We start from the raw sequence: 15,430 nt of genomic DNA on the forward strand, positions 1-15,430 counted from the left end.
AGTATTTAATCAGTGAGAACTTGGATGTTTTAAGTAGTAAAGATATGGATATACGATGAGTCGCAGCAGCATTGGTTTTTATTCCCAATTATCAGAATTTGCAATATGTTATTTTATGTTTTAATTAAGAGGCTACCGGTTTATAGTGTTAGGGGTTCTGTTGTTATACTTCTAAACATTTTTTCTTTGCATAGGGCTGTCTTCATCAGTGGAGTGCAACATAAAGGAGTTGGAACAAGAACTTGAAAGTGTAAAGACGCTTAAGACAAAATTAGGTATAGTACTTTTTTTCCTTCTGTCTTGGCTTCATATTAAAGACTTTACTGTAGTCTAAAATAGTAGAAAATTTATGAAATCTTTAGTTCATGTTAGAATCTTTCAGTCTGTCAAAAATTATTGATAAAGGACTGTCTTTGAGGAGAGGGGATAATAAGTATGTATTTATTAACTGTTTTCTGTTTTGTATATATACAAAATGATTTTCAAGGATTGTGATGTTCAAAGATGTTGCTCCAACTGTCTTTTCACCTCCATTATTTCTGACAAGTAGTCTGTCATACTTTTAATGTCATTTTTTCCATATCTGCTTTTAAGATGTCCTCATCACTCATTTTGAGCAATTTGATTATGATACATCTTAGAGTAGTTTTCTTCACGTTTCTTGCTTTTCAGTTCATTGAGTCTCTTGGATCTGGGAATTTATAGTTTTCATCTTGTTTGGAAAGTTTTTCACCATTACTTCTCCAAATATTCTTTTTCCCTCTGTGCCCCCTTCTTCAGGGACTTCAGTTACGTGTATATAAGCCCACAGCTCAAGGATGTTTCTTTATTTTTCAGTCCTTTTTTCTTTTTATATTTCATTTTGGATAGTTTCTATTGCTGTGTCTTCCCTTCCACTGTCCTTTTCTTCTACATATCTAATCTGCCTTTAACCCCGTGTAGTGTATTTTGTTTTTTCCTCAGATTCTGCAGTTTTCATCTCTAGAAGTTTTATTTTGGCCTGTTTTATACCTTCCATGTCTCTAACATGTTCAGTCTTTGTCTTCCGTCTTTTTGAAAATATGGAATACAGTTATGACAACAGTTTTAATGTTTTTGTCTGCTCATTCTAACATTTGTGTTGTTCTTGATAAGTTCCAATTGATTGATTTTTCTCCTCCTCATCAGTTGTATTTTTCTGCTTCTTTGCATGCCTGGCAATTTTTGATTGGAAAACAGACACTGTGAATTTTACCTTGTCGAGTGCTGCTGATATTTTTGTATTCCTGTAAATGAGGAGCTTTGTTCTGGGATGCAATTAAATTATTTGGAAACAGTTTGATATTATTGTGTTTTGCTTTGAAGACTTGTTAGGCTGGACTAGAGCAGCTTTGCGTGTAGGGCCAACTGTTCCCCACCACTAGGGCAAGACACTTCTTATCCCATGTCTTGTGATTTATGATGTTTTGAGGTTTTGTACTGTCTTGTGGGGGGAGCAGGCTCTATTTTTGGCACTCCGTGATTGTCAAATTCTGTTCTCTCTCTTATTTTTGAGTGGTTCTTTCCTCAGCCATGGGTTGTTTCCTAACATGCTTGAGCCAATCATTACTCTACTGAAATACTTGAGGGCAACCCTTTGAAGGTCCTTGGAGTTCTTTCTCTGCTCTTATTTTTGAGTGGTTCTTTCCTCAGCCATGGGTTGTTTCCTAACATGCCTGAGCCGATCATTACTCTACTGAAATACTTGAGGGCAACCCTTTGAAGGTCCTTGGAGTTCTTTCTCTGTGCTGTAGTGTCCTCTTTGGTACTTTGCTCTGCAAACTCCAGCTGACTTAGGGCTTCCCAGACTCCCATTTCATGTCCTCAACTGGGCTCTGCTTGGATACCTCCTCCCTGCACCATGGCGTGGAAACTCTCAAGACAGTAAGCTGGGTCATTCGGGTTCCTGTTGTTTGTTTCCCATCTCTCAGAGAGCATTGTTCTTCCATAATCAGATGTCCGGTGTCTTCAAAACTGCTTTCATATATTTGGTTTCTTAATTGTTTCAGGCTGGATGGTAAATCTGGTCCCTGTTATTGCTCTGTCTTCAGAGGTGGAAGTCCAGTGTTGTCTTTTTGAAAGCCATGTATGTTGCTATCGTTTTTATTTCAGTTAATAACATTGTATTGCCTGAAGTTAGTTATCCTGCTATTGATGGATATTAGATAGGTCTCCAGCCTTTTGCTATTATGAATAATGTTACTACATTATTATTATTATTATACATATCTCTTGGCATATATATTTTTTAAGAGTGGAATTATATAAAGATTATAGTATATGTGCACGTACAACTTTTTAGATAATGCCAAACTGTTTTCTCAGGTAGTTGTATTATTTTGCATTCCCTGTTGTTTCATATCCTTGCCACCACTTGACAATGTTGGACTCTCAAATTTTTACCAATTTAGTAGATGTGAAATGGTGTTTCATTGGTGTTTTATTTATCTGAAAACATATTTACTCTGCCTTGTCAATTTGTAGGGCATTTGAAAATAGAATTTAGAATTCTTATTGGGTAGTTTTCAACATTGTGAAGATTTCATTCCAATGACTTCTGGTTTCTGGTTAAAAGTCATATTGTTGCTCTTTTGAAGGGCTTTAAAGATTTTCTTTTTGTCTTTGTTTAGCAGTTTTATCCTGATACTTAGATTTGGTTTTCTTTGTATTTATCCTTCTTGAGATCTGTATCACTTCATTACTCTGTGGTTTTCATCCATTTGGGAAAACTTTTGGCCATTATCTTATCAAATATTGCTTCCGCCTCATTCTCTTTTATTTCCTCAGACTGCAGTTATATATATATGCTAAGATCTTTTCACTCTGTATTTCCCTCCTTTCTTATTTCCATGCTTCAGCCTGTGGTATCTTCTACTGATCTGTCTTCCTTTTCACTGTCTTTTCAACTGTGTCATAACTGTTGTCAAAACTGTTGAGTTATTCATTTTAGTTACAATATTTTTCAGTTCTGTGATTTCCATTTCATTATTTTTTATAGATTCAAATTGTGAAATTTGCCATTTTGTCACTTATTTTATTGTGCATATTAATTATTTATTTTAATGCCTCTTTCTAATAAGTCCAATATGTGGATCAACTCAGTGTCTGTTTCTTTTGTCTTTTTTTCCTCTTTGTCCCATCTTCTGGTAATGTTTGATGGAATGTCAGACATTTCTCATTAAAAAATTGCAGGACTCTCTCAACTCCCTGATACTTTTTGAGCTCTATGCCCATCCCTTCTCTAACACTGCGGATAGTTCGTGTAACTCCCTTGTTATGCAATTCCTAAACCTTTTTTTGTAGCTTCTGTTTCTGGTACTACATCCACTTCAGGAGGAGGCATTTTCTTAATTACTTAGCTCTGTTCCTTTCTTCTGCACTGCAGTATTATGACCTTTTCAATAGCTTTTCTTAGCAAGGAGGACCAAAAAAGAAGGCACAAACTGGATTGTCCACAAAATCCAATTACTGAAGTAAATGCAAAACAAGAGAAAGTCTCACAGAATGCAGAGAAAAAGGGAAAAGAAATCAAGATGAGGAAAGAGGAGAAAAAGAAAGACCTAGAAGGCTGGTCCAGGAGGTACAATCTATGCATAATAGAAATATTTGAAACAGAGGACAGAGCAAGTAGAGCTGAAACAGTAATTAAGGAACTAATAGAAGAAAATTTTCTGGAGTTGAAGAACAAACTAGATCTGCAAATGGAAAAAGCACGTGGGGTACCTTTAAAATTTGATGAAAAGAAAGCAACACCTAGACATATTCTGGTTTTTAAATTTCAAGGATAAAGAAAAAATTCTACAAGTATCCAGACAGTGAAAACGAGTTACTCATAAAGGGGCAAAAGTCAGGCTGACCTCAGATTTTTTTCTTGCAACTCTAAATGCTAGAAGACAATAGAATAATATCTACAGAGTTTTAAGGGAAAACAATTCTGAGCCAAAAATTATATACCCTGCCAAGTTATCATTTCTGTACAAAGGCAACTGGAAGACAGTCTCAAATATGCAGAGGTTAAGAAAGCATGTCAGCCAAGAACCTTCCCTGAAAAGTTTGCTGAATGATTTACTGCAGCAAACAGAGAACATAAACTAAAGTAACTCAAGAGTAGGGATGCAATTGTATGAAAGGATTAATGTTGTTTTCCAGTTAGCCTGGAGTTATAAAATTGCCAGGAGACACATACTGTTCAGATGATGAGAAACCAAAGAAGGCATCAGTAAAGCTATATGATTCCACCCTGAAATATATCAGAATCCAGCAGGACCCTAAGATAACATCAAGGATGGGAACAGAAACCAGATGGAGCCTTGGCAAGACCTTGCACCTGGCTCCTTGCTCAGAGCCCCCACAGCTCATGTCCCCCTCTGTCCTTGTGGTGGTCACTCTGAGTAGGGACATATCGATTTAATCCATCTGGGCCTGAGATCAGTTGCTGCTGGGTTTTGGCCTTTACAAGGCCTGGTCAATTTTGAGTTTGGCATTAATCATAGGGTACAGCTTTTCTTTGGTGCTAATGGAAAGCCTGGTTGTTTGCTTTTGACTATGACCCCATCTTCTTCCTGAACTCTAGTTTTTACCTCTCAAGAAACATGAGCCTGACAGAAGCTTTGCTTGTCTTCTCAGCCTCTTTGCTGCATCTTTCTGTTCTTCTGCTTGGCCTCTCAGCCACTGGTGCCTTCCTTGAAGGAGAAGGGTGCTGCATGTCAGGCTCACGTCTTTGCCCTTTCCTTTTCTCTGCGATCATAGCCTTTCAAATTCTGGCTGCCTTGATAGCACTTAACTCTGATGTTTGTCTCCCTGGCTGTGTTGAGTCTGGTGAAAGCCTTGCTTTGGCATCGTTCCCTTTTACCCCCAATTTCCGCTTGATTTCTCAGTCTCTTAGGTCTATGCCTTGCAGGGAAAGGTAGTGCAGAGTGGAGGGTTCACCTCAGTTCATTTCACTAAGCATTAGTTCCTCATTACTTGTTGTCTTGGTAGCTCTCTGGTATCTTTAGACCGATTTTTTTAAAAAATTAAGTTTGACCTGTCTTTTCTGGATGTTCTTGCCGTGAGAGTTGGTGTTTATAATTGTAGTTAAAAGTGGAAGTTTACTTTCAGCCTTTGGAAAACTAGAAATGTTTATCTCTGAGATATGAGAATAGAGGGGATTTTTAATCATGTTATTTTATTTGTTCAATTATATACCTATATCAATATGTAGATCTATGTAAAATACAAATACAGTATTTCTGTATTTTCAAACTGAGCTGTATATTAACAATATATTTTCTTAAAAACTGAAATGTCTTCACTCAAATTTAAGCATTACAAGATTGAGCTGTTTAATGTAGCAAACTAATTTTAAAACTGATTTTTATAGTTTGTGGAGGAAAATGAAAAGTAATCTATGTTTTCAAAAAAGAAATTGTTTATGTAAAAATAATGCATACTGACTATAGCATAGGAAATGAAAATGTGAATCTGGAGAGAATTTTTGGAAGTTACTGAAATCTTGTTTTTTCTTCTAATAGAGAGGCGAAAAAAGGCTTCAGCATGGGAAAGAAATTTGGTGTATCCTGCTGTTATGGTTCTCCTTCTTATTGAGACAGTAAGAATTTATTTGCCTAGTTAAATAGAGCAAATTATACTTTATTTACTTTAGCATTTGAGTATGGCAACTCCCTTGGCTAAATGGTTTCCAGAAAACTGATTTTCTATTAACAGATTAAAATTCATCTTTGCCTGCCTTTATTTGTAAAAAAAAAAAAAAAAAAAACTCATGGCAATTTAAAAAAGTTCTGAAGATTATCTGTTTCCTCATGAAAGCAGGAAATTCAGCCTTTCTTTCATTAAAAATTAAGAAAACACAGTGTGCTGCAGATACCCTGCTTGAAATTCTATGATAGAATATGAAAATTACATTATGAAATTAGTTCTACTTTTTAATTCTGTGTTTCCAGTTGGTAAGATCACTTAGTAAAATGATCTATATTATTAGCTTTTGTTACAAGCTTTGAAATTATAATTGTTTGCAGAATCTTTTAAAATATATTCTGGATTTTTTTTATATAGTCTGATTTCTGTAGTTTTATATGTAGAATTTTGGTCTTGACTGCTTTTCTTCTACTCTGAAACATACAGTCGGTTACTTAGATTTTAATATTTGTGTATTGGCAAGAATCTTTGATAGCTGATGGCTTACTTTTTGTTTTGTAGTCCATCTCAGTCCTATTGGTGGCTTGTAATATTCTTTGCCTATTGGTTGATGAAACAGCAATGCCAAAGGGAACAAGGGTAAAGTAAAATGTTTTAAAATGTATTTCTTTTACAAAAGTATTCTGTATATATACCCTGAGTGTTTCAAATAAGTAAATGAAAACATTTATCTTTCTGCATGTATATTCTTGAAGTTGTATGAATTTCTTTAACCAAAAAGCTTGCACAAATGGTGTTTATAAACTATGATTCTTTTTTCTGATTTTTTATTTTGGATTGGCAGGGCCTTTTTTCAAGTAATAGGTTTTCCTGTTAGATTTCATATCAGAGAAGTTTATCTTGGTTTTACTGAAAATCATATTTATGATTCTTTAAGAAAATGCATACTCTAAAATAGTGACATATAAAGAGTATATTAAATAGATTTGCTGGCTTTGTAAGAGATCCAAATATATAGCTCTAGGAACTCATGCTTTAAAAGTGTCACACAGTTAGTGAGACTGAATCAAAATGTACAGTTAGCTGGAAGAGAGTCAGATATACTACTTTTCATGAATTAACTGTCTTTCATTTAAAAATTGTTGATTTTGTTAAATTCTATCAGTTAGCTTATTTGAGAATATTCTATATATGGAAGGTATTTACCACTAAATATGCCTTTGTGTCAGACTTTTTCCAGGTGTCTCTATAAAGTTTTGGATAAAGAGTTATTTACATTTTGATACTTTATTATACATTTCCTAAGTCAGCAGCTTTTCCATTTCCCATAGCAATGACTTTAAAACTCTTGCAGACTTTTGATGTCTCTCTCTGAACCAGATGATATCTTTCTCTCTCACAGAAAAAAGTCAATATCTATCTTAATTCCTTTTCTTCAGTCTGAGACAAGGATACCCTGTTCTTTCAAAATCTAATTCCTTTAGCTGTATTCTTGATTGCAATCCCTCCACCCCAGTCTTCCCAGGACCCCGTGCCATCTGTTATTGCCATTGTCTCATTTAGTTGCAGCCTCTTCTCCACAAGTGTAAGACTACCAGCATGCTCCAGATGCCTCATTCCACAAACAGCAGCAACAATAAATAATCCTCCTCCATTTAGGACCTTGTCTTTTTCTTTTGTTTATACTCAAACCCAGTGGTAGAGCAGGAAGTCACTTACTGTATTGACTTCCTATTCACTTTTTAACCCATTTTGATATACCAGCAAAACAAGGTAAGTCCTGAAGCTCTATGGTGCATTTTTGTACCAGTCCCCTTAGTACATAGTAGAGAGTGATGTGTGCATTGTAGGGGCTCCACATTAGAATTGTGTAAATAAATCAGACATCTTAATCCTGCCTATAGGCCTTCTCTTGAGACAGGGAATATTTCTAAAATATTTTCCATCTAGGTCAATAATCTTTTGTAGGGGAGAAAAATAATATCTTTTCCTCATCCATTGTAAGGTTCATGGCTGAGGCCTCTCTTACAAAAGATAGATTAACAAGAGAAAAGCAGACAGATGTATGTGAGATAAGTTTAACATGTCGTGGGAGCCTTTAGAATGAAGACCAAAGAAACAGGGAAACCTGTGTGTTTTTATGCTTAGGCTTGATACAGAGTGGACAGTCGTGAGGAAGTGTGATCTAATGGTTGTAAGCTGGGGGACATTTAGCAAGGCCTGTGTGTTCTGATTCTTCTGTGTTTTGTGTCTTCAGAGATAAGGATGTTCCTTTCCTCTGGGAATAGGGAAGCCACCCCTCAAATGAGGGTCGTATGGTCAGAGGAGAGTGACAGGAAGTAAGACTGTGACCTTATTGGGTTTTCTGATTCCAAGGTGTCATATTTTGGGGTGGCATGTCCTGAACCCTATCATTTACTATGGCATTATTCATTTTTTCTTCAAAAGATTGATGAAAAGTTGGTAAATTTTTTGCCCTTACTTTATTAGTACATGAAATTTCCATGGCTATATTTACTTCTTTATGCCAAAAATAGAATGTATATATATAATATGTATGATATTATTTATTGGTTTACTTTTTTTTTTTTTTTGTCTTTTTCCGTGTCCGGCAACGGTTCGCAACCCTCAGTGTCGCCCCCGTACCGGACCGGGACCGGCAACGGGATCGCAACCCTCGGTGTTGCCCCCGTGCCTCGCTCAGCCAGTGAGCGGGAACCGGTCTATATGTGGGATCCGAACCCTCGACGGGAGCGCTGCCGCGCTTCCCAAGCGGCGCACTAGCACAGTGCGCCACCGGGCCGGCCCCTATTGGTTTACTTTTTTATTAGGCTGACTACACATTCTTAATTATCCCTGCTATTTCTTTTAGACATAATTTAAGATAACTAGTAAAACAGTAATTCATATTCAGATAGTTCCTTTAATTAGTAAGCTTTGCAAATATTGTTCCTGCTTCAGTAGAAAATGCTTTTTGGCCTATGTAATCTCATTATAAAAATAATATTTTTTTCTTTCTTTCTTTTTTTTTTTTTTTGCTTGAAGTTCTAGATGAAGATAGGTTTTGACATAGGTATAATATTTAGGAAAAAATTTATAGCATTACTTAATAGATATCTGTGTTAACAGTTACACCTTCTGTAACTCTGAATTCCCAGGGAAGATCTGGGAAAGGAAACTTTGAGGTGTAGAGGCAGGAGATAGGCACATTCATTTTCATTCTATGCTCAACTTCATTTTGACATACTTAAATTGTGTAATTTTTGTATGTTGCTTCAGTATTCTGATAGTTATATATTCTATTTCTATTGTACTATTCTATTTAAAAAAAATTTCTCCCAAGAATATTTGGGATTTTTTTTTCTGAAGTAGCAAATTGCCCCATTTTATAATAGCACAATCATATCATTTTGACAAGTAACTTACATTTGAGGTAAATCAGATTTTTTGAGCTTGTTAAAATTGTTAACATGGTGGCTAAATTTGTTGATTAAATCAGTCCACTGTCATGTTTTATTGGCCTTTGAAAGTCTAGATGTTATTTCAAGGTATTAAACATTCCTAATTTCAACTGTCTTATTTTTAGGAAAAAACTATTTTAGGAAAACCAGATATATAATGGTGTCATTGAATTCTGAGAAGTGTTTTTTTTCTCTCTCAGGGGCCTGGAATAGGAAATGCCTCCCTGTCTACTTTTGGTTTTGTGGGAGCTGCACTTGAAATCATTTTGATTTTGTATCCTTTCTTTAACTGAACGTTCTGTCTGTTAACAAGCTTTCTGTCTAGTTTTCTGGGACAGTGGTAATTTACTAAGACACTTGTCTAGAAGAAAAAACAACAGGTCAGTCTTCCACAAGCACTCAGAGTGGCTTTTTGTTTTATTTATTTTTTTCTATGGGCACTAAGACTTTTTGGAGACTGCTGAGAACTTAAAGAAATTTGCATTCTTTTAGGGAGTTTTTTTCCTTGATTCTCACAGCTATCTTATGGTGTCCTCTGTTGTCGGTTTCTATAGCCTCCGATTTTTTGGAAACTTTACTCCCAAGAAGGATGACACAACTATGACAAAGGTAAGGTGAAGTCTTAGGTGACTGTGGCCTCTTTTGCCTTCCAAGACAAATGGACTGTTTTATTTAGTAATCATCCTGAATGGTTCATTTGCACTGATAGGTATTTGTTTGTAAGTTGCATAAACACAAACTGGAAGACTTCCAGAATGTGGAGTGAGTGGGAAAGGGATGTGCTCTGTTTAATTTGGATGGCGTCCATTCACTTGTAAATGCACAGAACTGCAGAGCTTGTTAACTAGCCATAGAAGGCCCCTGAAAGGACTCTTTTTCCTCTAAAAAAAAAAAAAAAGTATTGCTAATGAGTAACTTCGATTGTGCTAACTGTACTTCAGGGGGCTTGTTTGAAATCTGAAGAACTTAGTTGCTACAAGTAGTAGAGACAAAGTATTTCAAATTTGAATAATTAAAGTAAGACGGAAGAGTTCTATTCAGAAACATTTTGTAGTCTGAGGCTAATTTGACTTTCTACAATATGTCATTGGGTTCAGAATAATAAAGGCTGTTACCTTACATGGTGATTGAATCTTTGTAAAATATTCCCAGAGACTGACAAAGAAGAATAACTAATAAGAGCTGTTGGCTTGTTTATTTTTATTATATATTCTATGTTTTTAGCCTATTTAAAGGGGAGAAATTATTTTATATATGTTTATACATACACACACATATATAGCTATGACTTTCTAAAAGTTAATAAATAGTTGAGATATTTAGTATCTAGTTGAAATGATCATAAGTATTAATCAGTATTTTCAGCTCCTCTTATTTAATATGAAAGAATAAGTGTAGGATACTTTGAAAATTAATTACTAGAGTTTAGATGTTTTGGATTTCTGGCAATTTTAAAATTAAATCTTATAATAATTAAACATATTAGAAGTAGATATATAAGAGATCTTTAGCAGTAATCTGACTTTAAAATATAGTCAGAAGTATTAAATAATTAATTCTTTTTTACTTGACATGCAAAGCTTTCTGAAATTGGCAACCTAACCAATAATGTATAAAATGCATTGTCCAGGTGTAAAGTAATTTAAGTGTTCTGTAACTTTATATTGTGCCATGTACTGTAAATATCTTTTAGAACTTACAGATACAACTTGAAATATTTATAGAAAAAGTTTATTATTCTTTTCAAGTTCTATATTGAATAATAAGTATCATTAAGAAGTTGGCAAAGTGTAATAGGTAACTAGAATGTATGGTAATTTCCCAGAATGTTAGTGGCTTTTATTATCATCGTATGGTTTAACTCAGTATTCTTTCTGATTTCTCACAACAGATCATTGGGAATTGTGTGTCCATCTTGGTCTTGAGCTCTGCTCTGCCTGTGATGTCAAGAACACTGGGTCAGTTTGAATGAGAAGTTTTCGTTTAAAATCCGTATCTTTTAAAGCTGTCTTTACTAAACTTCTTTAACTTTTACTATCTAAACTTTTCCAAAAAGATCACCTTTGAAATATAATATTTCTTTCCACATCATTTTATACCTTTAATTTTACACTTCATTTATGTGTAGGCCTGTACCAAGAGAAGTACTTTCATCAAATAAAGACTATTTATTTTTTAAACACTTAAAAACATTCCTTCTCCAAACAATGAACTTTTTTTTTTCCTTCCACTGAGACATTCACAAGTTAGGCTTTTGAGTCCTCTAGAAAGGAAACTGATTTTTGGAAAAAAATGTTTAATGTCTAGAAAATGTTAAACCAATTTTTCTTATATGAAATGTTTTTAAAATTTGTAATTTAATGTGGTTTAAAAATTGAAAATTTGTAAACATTTTAGCTGCTTTGTGTGCAAGAAATAGAGTTGAAAGCAGTGAGATTTCTGAAAGCACACATTGATTCAAAGGACGCCCTCAGTCCTTTAGTTTCTACTTGCCTGTCGTTCCTATCGTTTTCTTAATTTTTCAGTTTACAGAGAATTTTGATTATCTTTTAAAGTAAAACAGATTCACTTTGTCATTGAAATAGTTGAGTGAGTCTTCATTTGTCCTTCTTATCTTTTATTATGCACTGTTGTGGACTACATTCTCAGTTCTTGGCCAAATATTATTTCAGACAAAAATTCCCATTAGGCAGTTGTGTCTGAATCTCTAAACTTTGGTTTTGACTTAAGAGTGTCCATAATGATTAGAAAAATTCCATCACTGAACTTCAGCAACTCGCTCATAACAAAAATTACTAGTAACTGTGAGTTGCTTTTGTTTGAGCTTTATGTCGCCTCCGTTATTTACTTAGGACTCATGACCATCAGGGATGCAGGCTGTGCCAAGAGAGTGTAAGCTTTGTTGTTGTCTTTGTAATTCTTACAAAGAATATCATGTTTTAATAGAAGGTGAAGTTAAAGTATAAATGTAAATGGAGCCACTGTTCCACAGACTAGCACAAAATCTGTTTAATAGTCTTATTTCCTTTGTGTTTGCTTTATAGGACTTGTTATTTTTTTTAGCATCTGCTTATGGTGTGCTAATCTTGAAAATGTCAAAAATATACACTCTAGTAACCTGATTTGAAGTTATCATTTATATTATGACAATCCATCAAATAATTTCTGTGATATTACAGCCACCCCACCATTTTAACATTTATGAAATTCATTTACTGTGCTCTGTTATTTCAGATTAATTGCTAGTCGTTAATATATACTGATTTCATAGAAGAAAATTACATGCTGAGTATAGTTTTAATACAAAGAAAACATATTAATGGCAAAATTTACTTTTTGAAGACCAACAAATTAAATTCCAGAGTAGTTTGCCATAGAGATAAATAAAAAGAAAAAAAAGAAAGATGGAACAATTAAAATGCAGCTAACAAATGCCTGGACCCAGCTGTCCAAACAGGATTAATGGAGTGCATTAGGGTACAGTGAGTCATGTGGTGCTTTGCAAAATATCAACACGCACTGCATTACACGTTATGCCCAGTGGCACTGAATAGATGAAAAGAAATAAATACGTTAAACAGATTCATAGAGGCTTTTCACAGTATTAAAAAAGCAAATTTCTAGACTAAAAGAAAAAGCTTTATTTAGTATTATGGGAAATGCAAACTAGAGAGTTACTTTGTAATTCCTCTATTAACCCTTTAGAATTGAGTCTTTGATTTTAAGAAGATAAAATATAGACAATTGTCATGAACATTATGCTAGTGTATAACAGGATTTTGATTTATTAGCAGAAAAGCTTATGACTAGAGCAGAGGATATATTTCACAACCAAATTCCAAGCTGTGAAATTTTTCACTCTTTCTCGTCACCTCTCACAAGGAAATCCTGACCTTAGTGTGGTCTCACTTGCTTCTGTGAAATCTACCAGCAACATCCCATCACTTACAGTGCAATGAGAAATGCAGTAACAAGAACAATCACAATTTACCTGCACAAGTGTAATTTTTCTACTCTTTCTCGTCACCTCTCACAAGGAAATCCTGACCTTAGTGTGGTCTCACTTGCTTCTGTGAAATCTACCAGCAACATCCCATCACTTACGGTGCAATGAGAAATGCAGTAACAAGAACAATCACAATTTACCTGCACAAGTGTAATTTTTCTCTTATTTCTACAATTTTCTAGTGAAGAATATAGTTTTAATTATAAATTGAAAATACATTGAATCCAGTATAAAATAACTAATTTGGTGATATTTTTGCTTTAAAAATGAAAGTGTTTTATGTTTTTTTCCTTTTTAAAAATTTGCCACCTATTATTAATGTAAAACTATAGCTTTAGGTTTAATTGCATGGTGTGATATGACACATTTATTAAAGAATTTCTTTTAAATAGCTTGTTACATTTGAATACGAAAATTTTGTACTAATTGAAAAATCATCACTAAGTAAATTTTATAAGCATATTACTTGCCACAAAGAATTAAGTTGTGAGGAAAATTTTGACCATGCATTTTTCTTCAGATGTAATTAATAATAGTTTTATTGTCCATAGGAAACACCATGAATCTGTACTTAAAATTTTATCAAGAACCCTTTAAAGCCCTTTAAAAGTAATGCCATGCCTGTGGATAGAATTTATAAAACATCGTTCTACTGCCTGTTTAGACTTAATTTTGAAGAATCCAAAATTTGGGGGGATTCGATGTCTATCTTGTTAATAAACAATTTACTACTTAGTTAATAGACTCTCAAAGTGATTAGAGGAGATAGTTGTAAAGATGAAAGTAGAACAGGATCAAACTATCTTTAGATACCCAAAGTTTTCTATAATAAAATATTTTAGGTGTTAATGAGTTTTGTAAGAATAGATTTTGTATGATTGCTGACTTGCTCTTTATTGTGCCTAATCTAGAAAAACTGAGAGGTTGACGTTTTTTTGCATTATTCTTTATTTGAATCTCCTTTAACAAAAGGGGAGAATTTTTCTAAAATGCAAACAACAGTCTCTGAAATGGTTTTACTAATTTCTATTTTTAAATTATTTTTATAGTTATTTTTTTCATCTTGAAAGTTCTTTCTGTAGTTTGTAAGTTATGTAAGGCTCAAATGCAGATTTTTTTTCTTTAATATACTTATGGTATTAAAACAAAAGCACCCTTTCAAATCAGCTTGAATTTATTTTCAGCATTTCCATGTATTTCTCATTGAGTCCCATACAGTCTATCATCTTTCAGGAGGTAAAGTGGATCATTTTTTTTTTTTTTTTTTGTTCCTTGATGAAGGGACCTTGTTTTAAAAAGTAGTCTTTTTGGGGAGAGGTCTTTTGGGTTTCATAAATATGCTACTAATCTTTACCCTGGGCTTTTCCTCTCTAGTTCTCATGAAATAGAAGTAAATGATGCTTTCACAGATTCTTAGCGATGACAAATGTGGAATAGAAGATAAATCATAATATGTATTCCTACTTATTACATTGATATTAAAATAATTCCAAACCCCATAGTGAAAATGTCCCAGCAAAAAAATTGTATATGACATAATTATATTCAGATATATTACAGAAAATAATAAATGAGTGATACTAATTAACTTTTGGTTGATTACTAATGTTCCTATCTGAACAATAAGTTTGTGTTATCTAGTTAGGATTTTTAAGAACAAAGAATTCTTAAAAGTACTCTGTTTCAAATGCCTAAAACACTTGAGAGAGCAACTAGGGATAACTTCCTAAAAACTTAAAGTCGCATGTTTTCCTGAAGTTGACCTAATTGCAGGGCACACATCCTGTCTGAGAAAATGTCATGTTGATCATGTGTATCTAAATTTAGCCATCTATTAATATATAGATACCTTAAATTTAGTTTCTTATAAAATAATTTTCATTTGAAAATAATTCCAGTTAGGATAATTTAGCTGGTAGGAACCTTAAGATGTAATTTAAAAATTGTTAGCAGTTCAAACGTTATCATTAAAACTAGACAGTTGTAATAAGATTCTAATTTGTGTTAGGAATAAAGACCCCTGACATAGCCTAGTATTCTTAAGTAGTACACATATACAGTCAACTCTGAGGTAGGTGAACAGATTATCTCATTTGTAGGAAATTTTATTTTTAAGTTAATTTTTAATTATATAAATATAAACAAACACATAAATGAATTGTCCTTGTAAAGAATATTAAAAATTAGAAATTGGGTTAAGATGGCTTGTGACCACACTTTTAATCCCAATCCCCTCTTCGGAGTTTCCAGAAACCACTTCAGCTTATAGCTTTTCAGATCTGTTTCTGTGTGTGTGTGTGTGTGTGTG

At 33.7% G+C, this 15,430-nt stretch overlaps 1 protein-coding gene across 1 annotated transcript in view; it reads left to right on the forward strand.

Moving 5' to 3' along the window:
• Positions 1–15,430, forward strand: part of LMBR1 (limb development membrane protein 1) — a 136,252-nt gene that overhangs the window by 78,006 nt on the left and 42,816 nt on the right. Inside the window, exons 7-12 of the mRNA XM_008588664.1 lie at positions 195–275; positions 5,532–5,608; positions 6,217–6,294; positions 9,317–9,390; positions 9,635–9,725; positions 11,008–11,074. Coding sequence (XP_008586886.1) covers positions 195–275; positions 5,532–5,608; positions 6,217–6,294; positions 9,317–9,390; positions 9,635–9,725; positions 11,008–11,074 — 468 coding nt within the window. The remainder of the gene's footprint in view (positions 1–194; positions 276–5,531; positions 5,609–6,216; positions 6,295–9,316; positions 9,391–9,634; positions 9,726–11,007; positions 11,075–15,430) is intronic.

This window comes from Galeopterus variegatus, unplaced genomic scaffold (genome assembly GCF_000696425.1).
Source record: "Galeopterus variegatus unplaced genomic scaffold, G_variegatus-3.0.2 Scaffold4947, whole genome shotgun sequence".
Lineage (NCBI taxonomy): Eukaryota > Metazoa > Chordata > Mammalia > Dermoptera > Cynocephalidae > Galeopterus > Galeopterus variegatus.